This window comes from Sparus aurata, chromosome 16 (genome assembly GCF_900880675.1).
Source record: "Sparus aurata chromosome 16, fSpaAur1.1, whole genome shotgun sequence".
NCBI classification, from domain to species: domain Eukaryota; kingdom Metazoa; phylum Chordata; class Actinopteri; order Spariformes; family Sparidae; genus Sparus; species Sparus aurata.
In genome coordinates, this window is record NC_044202.1 from 9371366 (window position 1) to 9396051 (window position 24686).

Below are 24686 nucleotides of genomic sequence, written 5' to 3' on the forward strand. Positions count from 1 at the left end.
CTTTTGACAGATTACTTGTGCCATTATTGTATGAAAATGGTTTATACTCCGTTTCAGTTTTAACGTGATCAGTTTGGAATCGTTACACCTCCTGTTTGCTTTAAAAACAAGTTTGGCTCCGAGGCCGTATTTCAATGCTGTAGTGTGTGCCTCCGCCTCGCTTGGTAGTAACTTTAGTTTATTGGGCTCACCTCACCTAAGCAGGCCGGCCTCGTGTTATTTGGTGAACCTTTTATGTTACATTTATTTCACCCACTTCCCTGATTTGTCTCGTTTAAGCCAACCACAAGTGTTTTCTTACACATACAGTGTGAATTTATTGTCGCCTGTCGCAGTCGGTTTATGTTTTAATAAACTAACAGAATGAATGTGGCATTAAAAAAATGGAGTCAGGCAGGCTCTGATTGTTTGTTATGGAAAATAAACGCAGCTGAAATCAAGTCAGCCTGGTTTGAAGCGCGAGTAAGTGGCAGGCAGGAAAGCCTTGCCTGAAGAGATTGTTTTGAATTCTTCCATCTCTTGCGGCTTGTTTAAGGTCTAATAATTATAATCTCTGCATCTTCTTATTTATCAGCGTGACACTCACTTCAGTCTTTCGCTTGTACTCCTACCTGAGCGTTAAAAGATCCCGAGATCAAATCCCGAGTTTCTGTATCAGGAGCGCCCGGCCCGGCCGCTGATGGATATCATGTTGGCTTTGTTACTGCGGATGACAAATTGCTGGGGGGGGGGAGAACAGCGAGTCACAGGGTTTGTTTGGCATTCCAGATCTGATGTGTTTTGAAAAGTATTAATGGAGCTACATGGAGGCATGAGATATCACCTTGCAGGTTCAGTCAGGAGCTCCTGTCAAAACCAGAGCAGGCCTGCGAGGTGAATCTCTGTCATCATGACACTCTTATGCCTCATCTCACGCCTCGAGAAACCCCAGGACAGGCTGCGATTTTCAGCTTTGGCGCTCAAGGTTCTTCAAGGAACTTCAAGGAACAGTTTATGCTGATATGACCCACATTATATGACCTACATAGACCATCAGTGAGAAGATTGGCTATTTCTTCGTAGATATTATAGTTATTTTCATGCTTGTCACATGGTCAGACTTTAACTTGCACAGGTTGTGTAATTCATATGATTAAAACTGTTTTGTTCAGAAGTAGTGTTTTGAATTGAGGGCTCTCAGCCTGAGGATAGAAGCTGCTCTGTAGTCTGGTGATACAGCAGCGGATACTTCTGTATCTTTTGCCAGAGTGTGGCTTGGATTGGTGTAGTCTCTATGTATCTTTTGGGCTGCAAACATCTCATCTCACCAGAGTGGCTGATGCTCAGTAGATGGGTACCGGTGATGTTCTTGGCAGTTTTTGATCAGAGCCCTCCTGCCCTGGGCCATGCACGAATCGTGCCAGTTTGTGATGTTTCCAGTCAGGATGCTTTCTGGTGCTCCTCTGTAAAAGAATTTGGCTCCAGAAAAGAGTTCCCTTAAGAAGCAGAGCCTGCCTCTGTGCCACTTTTTTACCGAGGTGGTGATGTGTGATGTCTTGATTCTCAGGACCTTAAAGGCAGAATCTTAAAATCAATGCAATATTCAACAGGGCTGCAGGCGAACTGGGGTAATATGATATACGGAGGGAGTTCTGGTAATGATAAGGGCTGCAGAGTTCTGGACCAGGTGAAGTTTATGGAGACAGGAGGCTGAAGAGAATAGAGTTGCGATAGGCAACAGGGAATATAATCAGGGAATGAATGAGAATGGTGTAAGCAATAGGCAACGACGAGGAGGACAGGAGATAGATAGAAGTATGCAGACAGAGTAACATTGTTAACATTGCTCCAAGAGATAATGTGCTGTCCAGGCTGACACCCAGACTCGTACCTTGAGGGTAAGGAAGTACTGTGATGTTGAAGTCAAAGGAAAACTGTCAGGTTTAGTGGATTCGGTGCAGACGAGGAGAACCTCAGTTTTATCACTGTTTAGGGAAAGTGGCAAGAGAACCAGGATTTAATTTCCAGTTTTTGTTATTTTATTAGAGATTATTATTTGCATATTTAAGAAAGTAGCGTGTGAGCTTTTATTAGAGACTGTAGCATTTAGCGGGTCAAATAAGCGTGTGAAATGAGCGACCAGCATGTCTCTAATGTATTAGTCCATTTAAACTGGGGGAGCTGTGCTTCCTGTGGCAGTGACCTTCTCCCTGTGGCTGCTGGGAATTACAGTCATTCAGTGTGTGTCTCGGCATGATGGATGACACCTGCACCCGTTGAGCAATCGCTCCCTGGCGCACTATTGTTGTTCTTTCTCACATTCACATTCCCGAGCCAAAGCCAACTCCGATAATCATCTTGCATGATGCATGATCTTCTCTCATTGGGAGACAAGTCAGGAAGACGACCTAGGAATGTTTTCTCCAACGACAAGCCTCACTGGTGGCACTCGTATTGCCACAAACGGGCAATACGAGTGCCACCAGTGAGGCTACTCATTGGGTCTGTCCCAGAGACGCAGTGGGTCGTCCACACAAAATTACACCAGCTGAACGAGCGATGATGCAGCAGTTCTTAGCACCCGGCCTCGCTGTTTCTGCCATATGACCGTCTAATCCAGCGCTCGGATCAAAAGCCAAATTTCACGGCTTTTAAAATCCTGCATGACGTCAGCCCTGTGCAATAAGAAAACCAGGCGCTGAATAAAAACTATAAGCTGCCACGGTGTAGAATCAGTGTAATATTTCACTGTATCGTTGTGGCGCTTTTGTTTCCACTGCGCAATTATCCTTTACACTGTCTGCTGGCACAAAATGCATTTGTTGCAGTCTTCTATTTTAAGAGTTTGTCTTAATGGCTGTGCTCCAGACACTGCTTCGCCATTAGCACTTGTGTTTAACAAGTGTGTGCCCACAAGGTGCTTGGATGACAAGGTCTTTCACTACCATTGTGTTACAGGAACAAAAGAAACCTTCACATAATGGAATCTCCCAATATGTCACTCACTGGTGCATAGCAAAGCCATCAACGTCAGCCAGATGGCAGGTCACTGTAATATCACCTCCTCCTCCTCCTCCTAACAGCTGGAGGAGGTGGCTGTCTGCAGAAGAGGAGGAAGTGGAGCTCAGCAGCTCAGTAGCATCATCCCTTTGGACTCGCCATGCTCAGCGACTGTGCATCAGAGGCTACAGAGGAGTGTGAAGTGCTCCCGGGAGTGTGTGTGGGTTCACTGCTGCAGCGCTCTATGATTAAACAGTAGTATGTGCTGACAGCTGGAGTAGAAGAGCATGATGCACTGGGGCACAGCAGAGCCAGAAGCTGTAGGTGAAATTATAAGTTATTGGGTGTCTTTAGGCTTTGAAGTGGAGACGTTTCCATGACGTGTCACCAGCAGAGCTGAATCAAAGTAAAATGACACTCGCACACACTTGGTAGGTTTTAACTGTCAACCATTCCCTGCCGAGCAGGAAGAGAAAACAATTTGGCTCCTTAGAACATCAGCAATTAATTGCATCACTGAGAATAGCCTCAACAGATCAACACGTTATTAAGCGACCGGCTGCGTCTTTTGTGGATCTGTCGTCAGTTAAATGCAACGCCTATTTCTGCAGAAATTTGATTGACAAGTCACACAACAGCATTCGCTCTCTGACTTCTGCCCAAGTGGATAAACTTTCACTTGTTCTTTTCACATACAGCACAGAGGACCTTTGTGACTGGAACACAAGGGAACACAATCAGCAGAAAAAATTTTGACAGTAAAACATTTCTCAGATCTACAGATACGTTGAAAGTGTACATTTCGTTATGGTGCTTATGATATTAAATTTTCTATTGGTCAGGGCAGGGGTCAGCAACCTTCACAGTAATCCTCTTCTTTTTTTCCCCCCTCAGGCACATACAGCAATCAACCCTTGGGCCAGAGCGTAAAACACAATATCAGCTCTGGGTCAAATGCTATTCTGTGCTTAGGCTCTCCATTTTTATAATCAGACAATGGAAGCATCACGAAAGGGCCTGAGAGCCACCGCAGACTGAGGTCTCCTTAAAAATATCCAGTAATATTACTCTTACAAATGTTGAAACACAGTCTCAAACTCTCAAACTGGGGTTGGCAGACTTCTCACATGTAAATGGCAATCAGGTCTGAAACATTTTTCAGTATTTTGAACGTGATATGACACGTTTTGTAGAGATGCCAGCATGCGTAGGCATATGACACATACAAATGTGAACATACCCGTGGTTAACTGCTCACATTTTATCCCAGTGACTGGGCTGTTCAGGGACATGAAGGAAGGTTAATTAATGAAGTGGAAACATGTCAAAAAATGACAACACTTCACCACAAAATGACTCATCGGTTTGCAGAAATACCGATTCTCCATGTTTTGTACAATATCTAAGACAGTTTTATAAATTTTTTTGATGTATAGAAAACATTGAGTAGTTGGATAACTGTTTGTGGGAAATATACTAAAACATATCAATTCTGTCTCCCACTTAACAACGTAGAAATAAGTCAGTTTAAATAAGCTTTAGACAAGAGCTGTCGCACATGTCATACAAAGGTCATTTTAGGATTGTGATCACACTCTTCAAGTTTTCCTTCAAACCCCTACAGCCTGTCGTCTTATCTGCCAGCATCTGTTCTTAACGTGTCTCGTCTGCGAGGGCGTTTGACCCGCGCTCAAGTAAACACAACGAAGTTTTGCATTCAGGCTTGTCATCGCGTAATCCTTCTGCAACTGCCGTCTTGGAGGCACCACATGCTCTCCTAACTGATGCTCACCTCACTTCTAAAGACACCGGTCCCCGGTGCACTCAGACACTCAGACAGCCTGAGAACTGAGCCCGACACACTGAACCAATCACTGCATGTGAACAGCGCAGCGGGGCAGGTGTGTTAATTAGTAAAAAGTGTTAACTACTGTTACCTTTCTAAGTTAATGAAGCATTCGGTAACCTGTATCCTTTAGAGTTCCTGTAATCTGAGGTTTACGATGAGGCCCAAAATCTAGTGTGAATCATTTTTAAGTGAAGTATCCAGATGTGCACAGCTGCTCTGGTCACTTGCAGGTACGACAAACTATTAGCAGCAAGTTCCTTTGGTTGTTATTGAAAACATTTAAGAATATGAAGGGCTTTAGGTTGTGGACAAAACAAGACATTTGTTAAAGTCATCCCCGACTTTGGGAAACACTGACGGAGATTTTTCACCATTTTCTAACAATTTAAACACCAAACGGCTAATTGATTAATTCAGATATTAATTGACACTGACAATTAATTGATTGATTCCCTTTAACTTCTGATGCAGATTCAGATACAGGGATGGATCCAGGAATTTTTTCTCACTTTCTTTAACATTGCAGGATAGGAGGTTTTCATTAATTTCTCAGGAAATAGTGCATGGAGTCTTGATGGAAACAAATCAGGGAATGCAGGTGGCTGTTGTCTATGAGTGAGTGGGAATGAGGGGACTGTTGGGCCTTGTATGTGCTCTACTGAGTACCATTCTAGTCTGTTAATAAGTTATATTCATTTCCATGGACTCCACTCAAGAATCCACTTCACAAAACTTTATTTTTCTGCTATAAAGTGAATATGACTTATGTTTAACATGTTTGACACACAATTTGAAGGAGTCTTTTGGATATCTTGAGGATTTCAGGAGATGTTTATATAGTTTCCTCTTTGTTTTTGCTTCCCACTTAGTGTCCAAGTGTACTGTTTGAGATTGCCAAACTTCTGTTCGCCTGTTGACTTTACTTTCCCACCTCTAGATCTCCTGTTGGAACATGTTTGGTCACTTCCCAGCATCTTCATGTTTGCACAAGCTGATAAGGCAGCCAAGCAGGTCAGGTTTCATCATGTAATCCGATTACCTGCTGAAAGATTGGATGCGCCTCATCTTCACTGCCAGCCTATTAATAGCGAGTCCGGGATATGGTTTATACAGTTCGAACAGCCTTGTATTTACCTTCTCAGTGCAAAATCATTAATTACGGCAGTCAGGTCAACTGAGCCGTGACAGATGGAGTTTTGTTTGACTGTTGCCTGCCGGTAGCTTCGTTCAGTAATTCTCGATCATCACATTCGTACATTAAGATTCAACTGTAGTTCAACCAAGTAATTTTTCCTGCGGTATTTTCACTTGATAATTACTTCCTTGGAAAAACCCCCAGAAGACATTCTTTTATAGACAATATGTTAAATTGAGCAAATTAGTACGAGTCCATATTGCACAGCAGCTGTGTACACACACTGAGGAATCTGCAAGGGAAGCCCTCAGAGCACCAGTGAAGGGATGCAGTGAGAAATGTTAGCTAGAAAAAAAAACAAAAAAAACGATTGAGTCAGAAGGCCTCCGTGCCAAAGCAGTGGCTTTTCAACACAGATGCGCATAGTTAGCGTGTGTGTGAAACCTCAGAGTCTTTCACTGATCACCCAGCTGCATTGATTTCTCCAGCTGCTGGCACGAGGGCGATGTGCTCGGTTTGCATGGGCGACACGGTTGATGGATTCAGCCCTTCGAAATGCCGACAAGTAGAGTCACCGGCAGGAATTTCTTTTTGAAAGAAGTCTCACTGGGTCACTCGTTCAGACTCTTGTTCTTGCAAAGACGGCATCAGACTCGAGAACACTGAGATTTACCGCAGTATCAGGTGTAGTGATAATCAGAGAGGTGATAAGGTTCTTGTGGACAATTGGCAGGTGCTGGATTTCAGTTATAACCATGGAGGGGGGCAACAAACAGTGCCGTACAGGCTTTAAATTTGAGAGAAAAAAAATCCCATGAAAAAAACCTCCACCGACTTTTGCCCCAGTCAGCTGTCAGACAATTTATCAGATTATTTTTCAGGTGAACTGTCACGTATGATGTAAAAACATCAGATTTATGTTAGAATCAGATCCTGCGGGGATTTAACAGACATATACAAGTTCAAATAGAGTCTTTAAATGGTGGATTTGACAGGTGGACAGCGTTCAGTATAATGTGCATGCTGTAAAAAGAAAAGCAGAAAGGTATGAAATAAAATAATTGACAAAATAACTATTGCTTGACAAGTGTGTGAAAACAATTAGTCTATTATCAATTGTGTGTGTCAACCGATTTAAACCGGATTTATGCTGGAATCTGTTCTTAGTGGGAGTCTCACCATAAATGCTTTTAGAGAACCAGCCAGGTAACTTCTATTTTGCCTTGAGTCCTTGGAATAGAAGACTCCAAAGCACCAGCGAGTCTTTACATTTCAACTGTAATTAATACTTCGTAAAGAAACCACATCCTGATATCATATCCAAGCCAGCGTCTTTCCCTCTAGCTTCTATGACTCGACAGATCTTTCATTCAGATCTTTATATGCAGCATGGTCTTGGGCCTCGATTACAAAGCTGGCACTGAGAAATTTACATTTAAAGTTGAACAGCAATTTATTTGTAGGCAGAGAGTGAACATTTCCAGACCCAGTTGCCATAACCAGGTTTTGTTCATATCTATAAAATCTCTTCCACCAACTCTTTTCGCCTTTGTTGTGCCATGCAGTTTAGTACGTAATGTTCCATGGCTTAAGGGAAACGGTGTTAATTAAAGGCCGCGCAATATTAAAATATTTAATTAACCATGATATCATGTTGTTTGCCCTTTGGAGCTGGATTTTTAGCTCTCAGAACAATTCAAAATGTCAATGGGCTTTTGAATGAGGTTTTCTTACCAACAGATCCTGGAAGTTCTGATTTCACGTCAGCCCCTCTGTAGTTTAATGCACTAATATTAAAGTGACTTATTCTGACTTTTTTCTATCTTTCAGGTCTGGTGGAGATCTGCTTGATGCATCCCCTTGACGTCGTGAAGACGAGGTAAGTCCGACCTCAGCAGCTCATACGTTAGCTCATAATTTGTCATATCTTTAACGTTTAGGCGGCTCACAAGAGAGCAACTTATCGCCCACATCTGCCTTGAATCCTCTCGGTGGGTATTTGGGTCTGTGTAGTGGAGTTCCGAGCATACCAGGTCTTTTTTCCCAGCTCAGTTGGCCTCGCCAGCTCTGCACTCATAATCCACACAAGTGGGCACCCAACGCCAAGAGCCTTAGACATTTTGTGGAAAATGAAATGCATCATTTACCCCTTTATTCCCCACACAATGCGAAACGTTAGATGTTTTTATGCTCCCCCAAATTTTTACCTTATTACTCAATTTAAGAAATAAAGAATCACACATTTTATTTTTATTTTTTTCGGTATGGTGTGTGGTTCATGTGAAAAAAAGGGGGATATATGCAAGATGAATCAGATGCCACTAAATGCACAGGCAGCTTTTTAATAGCGTGTTTTCCGTTACCATCTCCTGTTTGTGTGTTACGCAAGAGCGGCAGCAGTGTTGAGCTGTTGAGTGATCAGGAGCCTCACACCACAGTGTCTCAGCCAGCCATTAACAGGTCGTGGGCTACTACTAAAGCTTTATAGTCTTTCACAGGCCTGGCCAAGACCCCTGGCTTCGTTCTTCGCCCCCCTCCCCACCCTGCCTCGTACTTGTCAGTAAATTGTGCCGCTTTCTCTGTCATTTACGGCAGCAGTTTCTTGGTAAATAAATTGCTTGGCGTGCCTTTAAAAAAAAAAAAAAAAAAAAGTGAGATGGTTGCACTTTGAAGGCCGTGCCACCACCAGAACACAGAGGAGGAAACGCGGGGATAAAAGCCAGGGGTGAGCGGTGTTGTATTAGTCGATATTCGATACTTTGAAGGCACACGGCGTGATTTACGGTCACGTGTAGAAGCTGGGGGGGGGGGGGGGGTTTATTACAGGTAAGTCTTGAGCTCTGCCTGTCCGTCCTCACGCGGGGTCAGGGTTAAAAGTGCACTCAGTATTTTCTTTGTAATGCTCTTCCTTAAAAAGCGGTGAAAGCTGCTCTAAAACTGGACAGGTTTATCTGTTTGTGTTCCCTGTTTGCGTCGCCATGTGTTTACGTCGATAGGCGCTGAGAGTGGTGCTGTGTAAATTGATTCCGTTTGGTCTTGGCTCCGGCTATACTTTTTTTTTGTTCGTTTGTTTTTTATGCAAGAAACAGACAAATCTTTCTTTGGACGGCGTCAAGAGTGTCTAAACAACACATGGGTTGCTGAGTGTTGCATATACATACTTGTACGTGCATGTTCACACACTTAACATCCACACATGAATTCATAAACCAAGCATACATACCAGCTAATTGGGACACTGAGGGAGCTGAAATCTATTAGCAGGAAACCTTGGAGCCGAGAGTGCAGACACAGACACACCTCCACTGGCTCTCTGGGTCTCTCGCTCTCCCTCTCTCTCGCTCAGGCATGGCTCTTATTAGGCACCGGCTCCTGCTTTTAATGTCCACCGGTCCAAATTGAACGGCAACTGGAGTAAATTTACTTTTTTCCACCAACTCAGAATCAAAGGGATTTTTCCTCCCCCCTTCTTTCTCCCTTTTCCCCCTTCTTTTTTTCAAGGTAAACTTGACTAACCGTGTACCTGCCCCAGGAGCCGATGTTTACCTATTTTCCAAATAAGGGTTTATCTTTCTTCTCTTTCTCCGAGTGGGGAGGGAAGGAGGAAGAGGGGGAGGTGGATTTAGGATTAGCTGCAGCAGTTGGTGTAGAAACACTCCGCCAGTAGCCAAATACTGCTGTTATGAATCAAAAAGGAGCATTTGGCAGCTTTTTGCTTTAAACAAATAATGATTCATCCTCCAAGACGCATAGCTTCCAATGTGATTGACAGCGCGACATTTAGACTACTTCTGAGAGCAGCAAAGCAAAGCCCATCATGACAAAATTATTGCCTCGTGATTAGAAATACTGAGGAGCAAACACTTTTGGGTCATTTTCAACTACCGGACCACACTGAACATTGCTTTAGCTATGGGCCGTAAAAGTGAAAGTCTTGTCAGATGATTCACAGTGTGTCTTTCTGCCTTTGTTGTTGCACTTTCACTCCCCGCCGCGTTGCTCGCTGACCAGTCAAGCCATGACCCCCTTCACTCACCTTTGCTAACAAGTACATCTATCTTACATCTGAAGGACTCCTGCAGAGCCCACCTTCCATCAGCGTGACAAACTGCCTCTTTCATCGTTGTGAAAAATGTATGTAGGCCCATTTTGAGGTAAGCACAAGGATGCATCCAGGGTACAAAATGAACACCTGCCATTCACCAATTGCTGGTAAAATAATGCTTTAATTAAAGCAGTATGAACACAGAATAAATGTTGGCAGTGTACATTTCTGCGAGACCACATATATGTTAAAACTTTAGATTTCTTGCTGTGCTTATGACTGGTTAGGTTTAGGCACAAAACCCACATGGTTAAGCTTAGGTAAATATAATGTTATGGCCTAAAATATCTGTTTTGGTCACCACAAACACGGCTGGAAAATGTTCTGAGGTCTCCTTAACAATATCCAGTGATGTCGCACAATGTTAAAACATAGTCTTGTACTGTCACCTGTAACTCCACCACCTGATATGACAGTCAGGGCACAGACGTGAAATGTGAATGGGATGTGGCACACTTTGTTGAAATGTGAATATTGTCTTTAGCCTTATGAGTGGAATGTATCCATGGTTTTCAGAAATGAACTACCATCATTTTCTCCTCACCCTTACTGATCATCCTAAAGGGAACATATAGAGCAAGGTGGAAGTATGTTTGAAATAAAATGTACAGGGAAGTTCACAGGTAAGGAATAGCAACACTAATACAATGATTAGCAGTGTTTGCCGCAGCTCATTTTGAATTTTAAATTTCATCTTTTCTGTTACAGTTTGATGGTCAGTTGAAAAATAGTTTAGCCTGTACCGGACCAAAAAGTTCATTTGGCCCCTGAATGTATCATTTAAGACTTCTTTTACCAGACAAATGGTTATTGATCGCGTCAGCCGTGGTGAGAATTGGCCTTTTTGTCAGAGGATAGTAGAGCTGCAATGAATATATTCATTATGAGTTAATAATTTGCTCAATAAAATGCCACGTTGTGAAATATGTCTATCTGAAGTGCTCGTTTTGTCTGACATAACAGTTTAAAAACCAAATAAATTCCATTTACTATTATATAAAACAGAAAGAAAGCCGAAAATCCTGATTTTGATTAAACATTTCTTTTTAAAGATGAGAACGCACACACACTGGAGACCAAGCTGAGTGTGAATACAAGCGCACAAAAGCTTAGCTCAACTATTTATTACACATGTAGCGTCACATCTGCAGCTGGGACAGTTCTGGTTCTTGTTCTTTGCTGCTTTTAATACACGCAATCCAAAACTGAAAGTGAATCCAGAAATCGCAACATTTTTCTCATTGTGAGTCACTCTGAATAATTATCAGCCTAAAATGTAAATGTAGCATACTTCGCACAAAGTAAACCGTTAATTGCCCCTGACCCTGACCTCCCCTCCTCCTCCGCCGCCATCGGTAGGGGCAGGAATGTGGGGGTGAAGATGGAGGCTGCGATGTGGTGTGGGGGGAAGGAGGGCAGTCGTCAGTTTAGCAGAGAGAGAGACAGTGGGACCGGAGTTACAGCTTTTCATTAACCTGGAAACCACCTAGTTACATGGTTCATGGGCTGGTCTCAGCTCACTTGGAGGTAACAAAGGGTGTCGGGCGGCGCTTTCTGCGGGGGGCTGTGCACTCGGGGCACCCCATCTGACTCTGATCAGGTTCTCCCTCTCATTAGGGAGTTGGACTGAGCCTGCATTTCCCCTTCATGTCGAGATCCTGTTTCATGGAGCTCCACCCTTGTGCACATGCATGCGCAAACGAAGTCATCTAAAAGCAGCTTCCCGTCACCCCCTTCGACTTCCGCCCCAAAGAGTAGAGCCACGCCTTCCTCATGTTGCATCTCCTCCAACAACTCCTCCTGTCATCGTGTGCTTCCTGAACTTCTTTCGCCGTGCACATGATCTGATGTGTTTGACATAATGAGCCCCGAAGATGTAGTTTGTGCCATAACTCTTGCCTTTGTTCCTTTCTCGTGTCATCCATGCATTTCTATTCTGAATCCCCTCGTTCGCCGTCTTTTCCCCCTCTCAGATAACAACCTTGTGCTTTTTTAACCCCTCCCTCTGAACATTAACTGTTTCTTTCACGTTCTGTCCTCTGTCGTTTCAGTTTTTCAACAACCATCTCAGTTCGCCTCTTGTTTAATCAGCCACTGCTTTTTGTTAATACAACCCATATCATGTAACAGCGTCATCATCAACATGTTGAACGCGTTGTTTGAACTTCCATCATTCCTTCTGAATCTGTAGCTTGTTGAGCGATTATGTAATGTTTTCTTTTAAATCCCCGTTGTACATGTGTTTTAGAAGATTTGTATCGAATTATGCAATTCTGTAAATTGTATTGTATGACATGGCTGTCAGAGTCATTGCAAACCACTAAGCCTGCCAGTAGCCTGTTTCAAGCCTGATTAGAAAACCTGGTCCTGGCCCTCGCTCGCGGCAGTCTCCATGGCAACACTACCTCCATTTGGTCACAGCACGCATGAAAGTGTGTCCCACTCGGGGGGCTTGAAAGTGATCTTTGATGAGGTCTTTGACAGATGACGTCCAGTCTTTCTGGGGAACGTGTGACAGCGCCAAGGATGGCCCAAAGGCTTCACCCCGCCTCCACCTCCGTGTGCCCCCAACTGCTTGGTGAACCCCGGTGCACTTGTGGAGGAATCCCTGACACAACCCTCAAACAGCAGGGCACAAAGCAGCAGCAGCCTGATGGCTGATCTTGCCTTGTAAAGGAGCAGGCAGGTCAGCGGTCGTCAAGCCGGCTCCTAATCCCTCCGGCGCTGTGAGACTGCAGGGCAAGAATTTACTCGTAGTGAAAAAGCCAAACACATGCGGCATGCGTGCAGGATGGACTGAGCTCCGTCTTTGCGTCGCTTCGTTGCACAAGCGCGAGCAAGGGGCAGTCCGGTGCAAAAGGTGGAGAGCAACTCTTTTCATGAGCACAGCAGAGCAGCATGTTTGACAGGATTGAAAATTATGCCTTCGCATTCCAGTCATACTCAGATGACACCTCAGACTTCCGTATGAAAAATGTAGCTCACTAAATTATCTAATCACGCTGAAAATGTTAAATAATGTGATCATATGTAGCCCAGTCCAGCAAACCTAATGACCTCCATATTAAGTAATTCTGCCAACCCTTACGTAAAATCACCCATTGGTTTGTGGACGACCATTTTGAGGCCTCGAGTTTGGCATTATGGCTGTTTTTTAGAAGCCAAAGTTGAGCATATTTGGACAAGAGGGTGGAGCTGGGTAGGATATCCAGAATGGATCTGACTGAGAACCAGAGGCCATGCCTTGTTTCTCAATCACAGGGTAGTCACGCCCTAAAGCATACCCTGCTTGATTGTCTATTTTATCCTAAATGGGACCATGCTATATTGAAGAAGACTTGAAAATGTTTGCTGAGATGATAAATCAACTGAGAATTAGTATAGTTTTCTCATAAGTTTACATAAAATCTGACTTATTTTTGAAACCAGATGAGATGGCCACTGCTGACCATTAGAAGAAGAAAGAAGAAGAGTGCAGGTTTACAAAACTTCAGCAATTCATACGGTCAGTGTCACAGGCAATTAATGCTTGCGTGACTTAAACACTTCAAATAAACATTAAATAAGGTTAATAAAAAATTATGAAGGTCAAAATATAGTCCTTCACTCAAAGAGGGTGGTCAGCTCTAACAAATTTGTTTGAGTATATGTGATGTATTACGCCAGTTCTTGCAAAAGTCCCCCGTCAACATTTACCAAAACAGTTCAAACACAATATCAGCTGCCAGTCACAAGCTACTAAAAAGCAGGAACATCTGGCCTTTTGATTGTAATTAAACAAAATAAAATAAATGGTTGAAATGGGTATAAAAATATATCACTTCAATTTGGCCTTTCCTCTGTCTTGAATGATATTACATTTGGGGCATCGTGGTGGTCGCAGCTGTATATGATGCATTTCATTTAGCTGCAGCATCATTTCTCTGTAGATCATCTAATTAGAGATAAATGCATCGAGAGTAGAATAAACTTTTAGAACCGTATCCCATTAGTTTTAATGTTGTGACAGATGTTGCTGCAGTTACTCGCAGATGTCAGGGATGTAACAAATTGATTACTTAATTAGAGATTTCATAGATAGAAGTAGACATAAAGAGCAGATGTGCATGTCAGCATGTGTGTGCCGTACTGGAGCACCTGTAATCATTATCAGTGAAGGGTTTCACATTCCAGTACACTAATTACAGAGTGAGGACATTGTGTGCTTTGATTTCACTGGACCCTGACTGTGTTGCGACCACAGTGCCGCCCCCCTGCTGCCACATCTCTGTCTTTATTTTTGACTATCAAAACTAACACATGCATGTCCGTACATCTTTTATCCCGCCTACATCACCCCTTTTTCTAACCTCTTGAGTCGCTCAAAAAGCCACTTTTGAACTCGACAAGTACTGTTATCATTGTGGCACTACTACCTGAACAATAAACAACTGAGCTTCGGCGAATGCAGGCATCACAGCTGTTTGACAATTTCCAATTACGAAACATGGCGCGCAGTGGGACACCTCTCCTCTCTCAGTCATCCAAACTGTGAAAGAATTTAAGCTTTTTTAGGTGCCTAAAGGGCATTGTTGATGTAGTTGTGATAATCTGCACTTGAAGTGTTGAACAGACACATAATGACTCAGCATGGTCGCTCGCCCACTGCGCTCTCCGCAGCAATTCATGCTTATGTACTCGCCTCCCCGTCTGTGTTGCAGTTGTTGACCAAAATGGCGTACACTAGAAGGGTCCTCGGAAAAGCTGCATGTGATGTCTCTTTTACCCCTTTCAAGCCGGGCAGAAAACCCACTAACACGCATTAACATCTGGCGTTTGTCTTCAGTCGGGAAGGACACAACTGGCATTCATTCCCGCCTCAAATGACTTTGCAGCAATCACAGGTGTTCGTCAGCTCCGGTTCTGACCACCACTGATGGAAACACAACATACCCGGGTGGACACTTTCACCCTTTTTCCAGTGCAATGCTATGATGCATATCAATTATTAAGGATGCTAACGTGTCATTTACATCCGTCCCTGTTCAAGCAGCCTTCAAAGCTGGGATTGCGCTTGAAATACGGACTGAAGTGTGAAGTCTGGAGTGTGTGTAATGAGAAGGGGGGAATTGCCTATTTTTACATTTTTTAAGTTAACCTGTGTTGAGTTAACCTCTGTACGCAGAAAAAAAAAAACATTTCTTGAATTTTGTCTCGAAGTGCTGCTTCAACAAGCCTGCCATTGTCATGAGTGTTGACATGACGTCTGTTTTGCACAACATGATTGGCCGATGCTTTCAATTGTGACGCGAAAAGGTCAGAAAAGTCAACCTTGTTCTCGAAAGATGATGTAGCTTTTTTTGCTGTGTAACATTAACTGTCTGTTACTCATGACAAACAACAAGGCCTTACGATGTACATGTCAGATAAATGATGAGAGGATGTCAACAGTAGTGGCCTTGTTTGTATAGAGTAAAGAATATAACGGGGAGCTGAAATCATCCATTTTAAAGCAACAATAAAGGCTTCTAAAATCTCATTAGTTTTTAGCATCTGTGGGGAGCTGAGTGGCGCCCACAGCGACAGCTTAGACAAGATAGTGTAGTAACCTCTACTCTCAGATTTCACCCCACAAGCATGCAGGGCAGTTGTCTTCTGTCTGGAGCTCACTGTGTTATAGCCAATGGTTACCTGCTGTCAGGGGGGAGTCTCCACAGTCCTGCAGCATCTCCTCACATCAAAGTGGCTGTTATTGTCTGTCACTGGGTAGTCCTGACTTGGCTTGTCTGGTTTTCCATCATTTATCAGGGCTTATTTTCTCTGTTTCACGCTGCCAGATCTTGAAATTGTGCATCAGCGTGGATCGGTTCCTTTTAAAGAAAGGGTCTTGACTTACTTGCAAAGCTATTTTCACTCTTATACTGCTTTATGTATAGCATGATTAAAATTATTGCTAAACCTCTTGCAGCATAATTTCAGTTAACAGCTTTTGGCAGGGGTGAGGAGACCCCAGCTTAAACACCAAAGAAATCCTATGTGTTATGCAACCACTTACTGGAAATGTCAGATAGACTGCTCATTTTTTCCACCTATCTGCTCCGCTTCAGTGTTAGTGGCTTTCTAAATTTTGCTACAGTCGAGTTAATCATATAGAAAGAGCCGTCAGTCAACTTGGAGTTTGTAATGCTCAAAACATCTGAGTCACAGTCCCCGGCCCAGCCTGTCCTCGTGCTGTTTTATGCAGCTCTTTTCCTGCTCGTCCACGGTAACACAGCCTGATCTCGGGTCACAGAGGTCACAGTATATGAGCAGACATCTGGACCGGCAAAGTGGTCCCAACATCACCATAGGGATTCAGAGGAGTCAGTTTTATCGGAGTGAGGAAGGATCCAGAGTGACAGGGGGATGTCGAACTGCCTTTAACAGCCACTTTTTCTCCCTTGTCCACACCACAGCCCGCTCCATAACCTGGGCTTTTCCCAGGTCTAGTAGGTTTGTGGTGCTGTTGTAACCCAACCTGGCCTGGTCCAGATCAAGCTCTGGCAGCCTGCCGTGTCACAAGCGCCAAAGGTTTATCACTTCCCCTCTGCTCCCATCTTGCATCTTCTTCCCCTTGACTTTATTTTCCTATTCCCCTCTCCAAAGGACTGTCTTTATTGGACTCCTCCTGCCTCGCTCAAACACTTTTTCCTTTGACAGTTTTGCCATAGATGCAATCCATCAGTATTTGTTGTCTTTGCTCATTTTTTAACATGTTATTGTGCAGCTAAAGTCACCATTATTGCATTACATTTATCGGGCATGTTCTTTTGCCTGACGTTTTTTTTTACATTAAGTCAAACTTTGTAGGAACAAACAACCTAAATCTCATAAAAAATTGGAAAAGTGTCCTTATGAGTGCTATTTTTAATCATCAAACATACTTTCAGTCAGTCAGCACTGTTGCCAACAACAATGGTTGTCACAACAAGCAACTATTGGATCCAAATGTGGGGTGCTTTTTTGGTTACGTTCTCTTACCCTGAAGCACGATTGGCTGAAGTCACAACCGGCCGCATTCGCCATGTTGGACTATTTAGGTCTGAAAAGTGCTCTTAACCTCATGTACCAATGCGATGGACTTCTACGATCTTTATGATCCCGCTCATTAAAATTAATTGTCTGGCTGTAAAAACTAGATTTCCCCTTTATGTTGCCTTCTGGATTGTCTTATGCACTTCAGATGCATCACGAGAAATGGCTTCCATCCCTTCCCCCCCGGTGATTCACTTCTTCTTTTTCCTTCAATCATATATTTTGTCTCTTTCTCAGTTTTCTTCTTTTCTTGTCAGAGAACTTGGCGTTCCTGCAGGGAAGGCATGAGCAGATCAAGACTCGAGCTGTAGCAACCAGTCCAAAAACACAGCAACGCACATAAATCATATTGTTCCAACGTGGAGAAAATTGCACAATATGAATTATTGCAGTATAATAGATGGCATTAGATAAGTACCTGTTGTAGATTAGGTCATTATGTCTTGATATAGGGTGTTAATTTAGATGTCAATCTGTCTGAAAAGTTGTAAATATGATTTCCTATCAGCCTTATTAGACCCTAAATTTTAAAGTGAGCAAGTCATCAAAATTGGTTTGAGTGCCACTGAGGGAATACCCCTCATTTAATAGGGCATATTTTTTAAAGAGACCTCCTAAAAAGCATGGCCTGCCCCTTTTAAAAGAAGGCCCATCAAGCCTCTCCCTTTTGATCAACCCTATAACCCCCCTACCCCCTCCCCACAGGCATTTTTTTAACACCATCATTAATGAGCCTCACCTCTACATCTCGTCTTCTCCGAGGTGACAGCCCGTCTTGTTGGTCCCCGGTTCGAGCCCATTACCACCGGGGTCTGGGAGCGGACACGGACCTTGTAAGGCCCTCAAACACCGCGCTCCTGTCCATAAAAATACAAAGAATGGGGCTCTCGCCAGCCACGCCGCCCTCATTTACCTTTTTGACTTCTTTGTGGACGCCTAGAGTTTGTACTTTTATAGGCGGTGGAGGTCAGGTGGACGAGGTCTTCGGGATCATTTACCCCGTTGTCTCACTCGCAGAAGCACCAACCTGCCCTCGCCTTCACCCTCACCTGGGCAGCTCTGGGCCTGTAAAACACAAACACAGGCTGAGTTGGATATGGGAAGGAAATGAAAGGCGGGGGGACTTTTGATGAACTCACAGATCTCATCACCTCTGAGCATGTAGTATCTCCACTAACTTTCGCTGATGATTGAAGGAGATGCTCCAAGCGGTGCGTTTTAAGGAAGCCCCAGGGTTTTCCTTGAGTCTTCTGTCTGCGGAGTTTACGATCCGCATGGCTGACTCCAAGGCCAAGTGAATCTGCCAGAGCAATGGAGGCTCTTATGCTCTTCTTCAGGCAGTATATCGTCACTGAGGCCTTATTAACAGAAACGAGAGCGTTTTGTCTGCACAAATCCTCTAAAACAGCAAACTCAACTAGGACTGACTGAAGCTTTGAGACTTGTTTTCCACTCAGAAAAGCAACATTAGCAGCTTCCTAGCCAGGGGCTTGACGGTTCCCCTGCTGCCTCAACGTCTTCTGGTCCTCCCTATTATCTCCCACTCCCTGGGCCTTGCTGTTTGGTCCCTGGCTTTTATGGCGGGGTAGGAGAGGGCCATGAGGAAATGAGGTGACCCCAGGGTCACGACTGGAGTCAGGGGGCTGGAACCGGACCACGGCCCTGCCAACCCCACTCTCTCAGGGCCGGCTCGTGTCGAGGGGGAGACGGGGGACAGGGTCTCTTCCATCCTTGACCCCAGCATCATATGCCTTTAATTAAGCCCGATTTGAATATGTTTACAAGCCCCAGTAGTCTTAAATCTTCCGGGGCCTTTGCCCCCCTCTCCACACCCCTTATCCCACCATCCCCTCATACCTCCAGTCCTCCTTTTTCTTCTTCTCTTTAATATGGTGTCAGACATCTATTTATTATGCTGGTTTAACTGGTTTTCAGGAACGGGTTACAAGCTATTTGGGAATCCACCAAATAGGATTTGAGGGACACCCCCCTAAGATGTTAATCTGTTAGCGATATGAAAGGCCGCTCACCCCACTAAACCCCCCCTCCACTGGAACCCAGGGGCCCTTTATGGCCCCATCAGGCACCCGCATGGACGACTTACTGCTGACCTTATGACCTGGCAGTTGAAGCCATATGAGGAGGGAATCTTTCTCTTGTCCTGTTCCCTCCTACTTTCTTTACTTACTGCCACTGTTTCTACCCTCAGTCCCTGATCTTCTTCACTATTAATTATTTAAATCACTCAAGTTATCACATTTTGAATCTTGCTTTTATTGATTGTGTATTGTTAATTGGGTTGAAATCGTAACGTCATCTCTTCAGACCAATTAGTTTAACATGTTTTCTTTTGCTGGAGTCAGCCCTGCGGCAACATATAATGTAAATCTCATCTCATCATCCTAATTCTAAAACTCCTGGAGATAAACTCTTTATCTCCAACAGGCACCATTCATGTTCATTCTTTCACCCCCAACTGGTCTCTCATGTAAAAGATTTACACGCAGCTCGCCAGCCTTTATTAGGGAGGTACCTGCGTGTTTGCTATACAACAAAAAGTCCCTCGACTGGCTCCATCATATTAAAAATTTACACGTAACTGAAGAGCTGTTACAATTGGCTTACTAGCATGTTAGTGGCCGAAAAGCTCGCTGCAAAAGGCCTGGTCCCGGGGAGTTGGGTGGCTAATTGGATCGGTTGGGTTAAATAAATGTTTGAGTTCTCCCCTGCGCTGGGGGGACCTGGTGGCAGGAGCCTCTCGTCTTAAAGCGGAGGAGGAAAAAAAAAAACGGGGATGAAAGGGAGAGGGAGGAAAAAAGGAGGGAAATGAGCTCATTTATGATAAGATCAAGTCTGCTATTAACACAAGTGTCACAATGTATATCAATAACGCAGGAACTAGTTAAAATGTGGAGCTGCTGAAACTATAGAAACTCTAATGAGAACTTTGTCATTGCAGGTTCCAGATCCAAAGGGGAACCGGTGACCCTAACAGCTACAAGGGCCTAGGTGATTGCTTCCGGACCATCTTCCGCAATGAAGGGTAAGTTATCCACAACAGTTGTTGCCAACTACTGGACTACAGGACGTCAAAGAAAAAAAAAGAAATCACAAATTAGGTAGACAGTTTCTTCAGAACACCAATGACGTCAGCCTTCCTGTTTCCCGTGGGCAGAGAAGGAGTAATTTCCCCTCCTTCATTTTAACGGCAGATGGCTCAGACTTAAGGTATTCCTGTTATGAAACAGTTCTCTTCAACATACTCTAATTTTCTTTCATGGAGCAAGATGCAACACGCATTTCACAAGTTTTTTGTTGTGGGGAACAAGATTCTTGTCATATATAGCATCCAGATAAAACATGCTTCCCTTTTACTTTTTTGACAAAGCAACAATATATCAAAGAATTTCACATCACAGTGTATGATATTCATGAAGTTGACTACTTTTCCCTTTATCAATCAGAAAGATTGTCTTTACATCACTGTACAAAATTGCCAACAGAACAGGAACAAAATAACCCACACCCCACCCCTCTGACCATCCCCAAGAAGCTATTTTAGCCTTTCAGATAGGATATCTTCTCTCAGTTGGTTTTTAATAATAAATCTAACCCCAACTCTTTCTAAATATAAAATCTTTTTATAAAGAACATGTTAAGAAAAATCTTAAATACACAAGGGTCAATGGCAACTCTTTCCGGTCCATAGCAGGCCGACATTATCCAACACAACAAAGGCACCTCATGGGAAAAAGTGCAAAAGTATGTTTAAAATGGACTCATGCCACACCCTATAAATTAATTTAATGATGGCGTCACCTCTGTAATAAAGTACATTTGTCCTCCTTGTCATCATAATTATCCTATCATCTGCTTGGGAACAGATGCAAGTGTGCAGTACATATGTGTATTATGAGTCAAACGCCATTCACAGACCAAACAAACATCTGGAGAATGTGATTTGTAGGCTGGAGAATCTCCGCAACACCAGGATGCTTCATGATCTGTCTGTTTGGTGGTTGGTTGGTTTGTCAGCACGTTTATGAATGGTATAGATCCAGATAACAGGATGGATCTGGGAATATTTCCTTTCTTTCTTTAAAATTGTGAGAAGGAGTGTTTTTCCGGCATGTTACATTTTCAAGCAATAATACATGGACCTTGTATTTAGGTAGTTTGTGTCTATGAGCTCTACTGAGTTCCATTCTAGTTTATATTTGTATGTTGCTCCTGATGTTTGCTTATTGTTCTTGGCCGTAATTCAATAATATTTCGATTAACTGTTTAGCCCTGGTTGGTGGTCTATGGCTGGAAACAGTTGCTCCGATCCTGAAACTACCGTTGTGTCTGTCAAACACTGACAGATATATCCTGCAGTAAGCCGCTGAACGTGTCTTATCACTCAATGTACCTCACTTCGGATGAGAGTGCAGCTGTTACTGGCTTCGGACCGAAATGTAAAAACTTTCACAACTAACCAAAGACAGTCCTCAGGCCGTGCTCCCTCCTCCTCCTCCTCCTCCACCGCCTGCCCAGTGACAGGACTGTGAGACAGTGCAGGTGCAGGAGAAAGTGGTTGCCACTCGCTCTGTTTACGGCGAGTCGACAGCTTTACAGCGGATATAAAGTTGATCTGCTGCGAGGTGTTAGCGAGAGGGTGCGCGGCGAATGAGGCCGGTCAGTGACAGTTGGAAATCCGACGCCGGCTGCAGCTCAACAGACGCAGCTATCGTGCTACAGTAGCTGTGCCCTCTTCACCCCACACACACACCCACACACACACGGCCGTGGTGTGAAATTTAATGCCTTTGTGCCCTGCATGCTCTTTGGGTGTGCCCTGTGGGACTAGGCAAACATGAATTTCCAGAGAAGACTTTGACACAATAAGATGTCTGCCAAATTAAACAGCGTCACCATCAACTATGACACCTAAGAACCGTCGGCTTTCGTAACAAAGCCCTGGTGTTTCCCCACAGACGGAAGATCCTTGTTCCTGTCGACCAATTATCACTACAGTATGTTTTTGCTGAGGCTGTAATCACTTCACAGTAGCACGTCGCGGATTACCTCCAGGCCAAACCACTTAGTTATAACTTATACAAATAGTGTTAGGCCCCGCTGTTGTAGAATTATTATTAAAAATAAACATCTCCCGTCAGCTCATGGCAGGGCTGAGCTAACACCAGGCCTCGCTCTCTCTCTGAGGTGATGAGGGAGGAAACCTGAGCTCCCGGCTCGAGCTCAGTGATTAAAGTGAGGAAAGACATGGAAATGTACACGTGTGACATCATCTTTAAGACAATCTGAAGCACTGGACACAACGTAGACTTTCGATGTGGCAGCAGGACACATTCTGAAGACTTGATTCTGTGGATTATTTCTGTTAAAAACTCGACATTTTGCCATCGTGTTGTTGTTAAATCTGGAAAATGCAGCATGAAATCCCGTAGCTGTTCTCGTAAGTGTGTGACAGTGTGAACCACGCTCAGCAACACTCGGTTTGTGTATTGCCTTACAGGCCACGCTCCTTTTTCTGTTGCATGTGGGTGTAGCAGCGTGAGCATGTGTTAAGTGTTTCCGTCTGGAGGGAAACAAAAAGTCTCTATTCTCGAGCATTCTTTACCAGTGTGGTATCCAGAGACTGGGTCGGGACCCAAAGCACGGCCACAGGAATATTAAAAGGGTCCATGCATTGCAGCAAAGCGCGTTGGCCTGTGTACAGTAGATCAATGACTAGTTCCTGGAAGTAGTGTATGATTGGGGGGGGGGGGGGAGTCCAGCTGGGACCACCCATGCAAGTAATATCTACGTTCATGGAATTGTGAGGAAGTGGAGATAAGCGTGTCCAACGGATTACATATGTTTTACTGTGGTGACACAGGCACCGTTTGTATGAAGCGCACCCTTAAATGAAGAGTTTGACACTTGCTTTTCAGCCAAGTTGTATGTTGTTTATTTCACATCAATTGTATGAATTAAAGAAATATGTTGATTTTTTTTGGGCTTCAGAGGTGCTGGTCTGTGGATTTAGTTGCCTTTGGACAGGTTAGCAGAGTCCCTTTGTTTCCGGCCTTTGTGTAAAATAAGCTTATTGGCTGTTTGCAGTAGCCTCATTTTCATAGTTTTGATCTTCTCATCACTAAGCAACTGAATAAGTTGTTCTAAATAAAATGTGGTTTGAAGGTGTAACCCATTCATTTACTTAAGTACAGTAATTTCCTTGTAAGGCAGCAGAATTCACAAGAACACAGGATCATGTGAGCTGTCATCATAGATGGCTTATCCATTTACCTGGAAGTATTTTTTTTAAAGTGCCTGCCAATTTCAGATCAGTTTCTAGATAGTAACAAACCAAGATTTAGGTAAAAGTTATTATTTTAAAATATCATACCTATACTGACATTAATTTATAGCGCTTCGTTATATCTTATTGATGGCCACAAGTCTCAACATGGTCACCAAACATAAGAACTGTTGGTTCATCGTGACATAGAAAAAAAAGAAAATCCTACAGTAATCAATTGTCTGAATCTACGTCTATAAAAATCACATTAATTATATATTTTCATCTTTTTTGTGCTTACTTTAGATGTGCTTTAATAATCATTTACACCATATAAAGTCCACGACACACTGGGTGGAGATAAATGTTATTTGTGCTTTTACCATGTGAACCTTGGCCACTGGTGATTCTGTTGTATATCCCTGGCCAGAGACAATGTCAAGGTTATAGTAGACACTGGGAAAGTGAAAATATTTGCAGATGAAGCATGCTGGTTGTTTACATGTTACAATGTTCCCTGGGGCACCTTATATTTCCCATGGATTACCCCGTGTGTGGAAATTAACCTGTCTGCTGCAGACAGACTCAATAGTTTTTGTTTTAAATGCAAATTATCTTTTTACGTCATGCATGTACATTTCTACTCTTTTTTTTTTTTTAAATGTATTTCCTGATTGGATATTATTGGCCGGTTTATTTTAACCAGTGGCGTCTGCAGTTCCGTCAGTGCTGCGCTCCTCTCCAGATGGAGGGGAGGCTGTTAAAAAAGGAAAGGTTTATGAAAATGAAAGACAAATAAAACACAAACGCACACCTACATACCCACACATGCCCCCCTCCCCCTCCTCCCTTGCTCAGTGTCAGGAGGCCATTTGTTTAGGAAAGTCAAAAAGGGACTTAGTGTGCACTTTACATTGGAAATCAAATTAGGATTCAAATGATGGCCACTCACTGGAGGCCGTATTTGTTCTGTAACTAATTTCACTCCTTCTCCATCACCTGGTGGCTCGCCAGCCTGACCACACCCGGGAAATCTGTGGCCACCATTTGCATGGACAAAGAGAGCAGAGGGAAGGGTCTTCCGTCCGACTGAAATAACTTGTTTACACAAACAATACGAGGGAGTAATTCCTGGCTTCCTCAGCCATAATCGCCCACACGTGCATTATTATGATAACTCGGCTACCCAGAGGCAGTAACACACAACTTCAGGCGAAATAGGTCGGCTTTGTCACCCGATGGCAAATGTTTTCATAATTAGTTGCGGTTCACTGCTGTTTAT

At 43.6% G+C, this 24686-nt stretch overlaps 1 protein-coding gene across 2 annotated transcripts in view; it reads left to right on the forward strand.

Moving 5' to 3' along the window:
- Positions 1–24686, forward strand: part of slc25a21 (solute carrier family 25 member 21) — a 95750-nt gene that overhangs the window by 56027 nt on the left and 15037 nt on the right. For both annotated transcript variants that reach the window (XM_030392420.1, XM_030392419.1), the window contains exons 3-4: positions 7794–7842; positions 20081–20164. In XM_030392420.1, coding sequence (XP_030248280.1) covers positions 7794–7842; positions 20081–20164 — 133 coding nt within the window. The remainder of the gene's footprint in view (positions 1–7793; positions 7843–20080; positions 20165–24686) is intronic.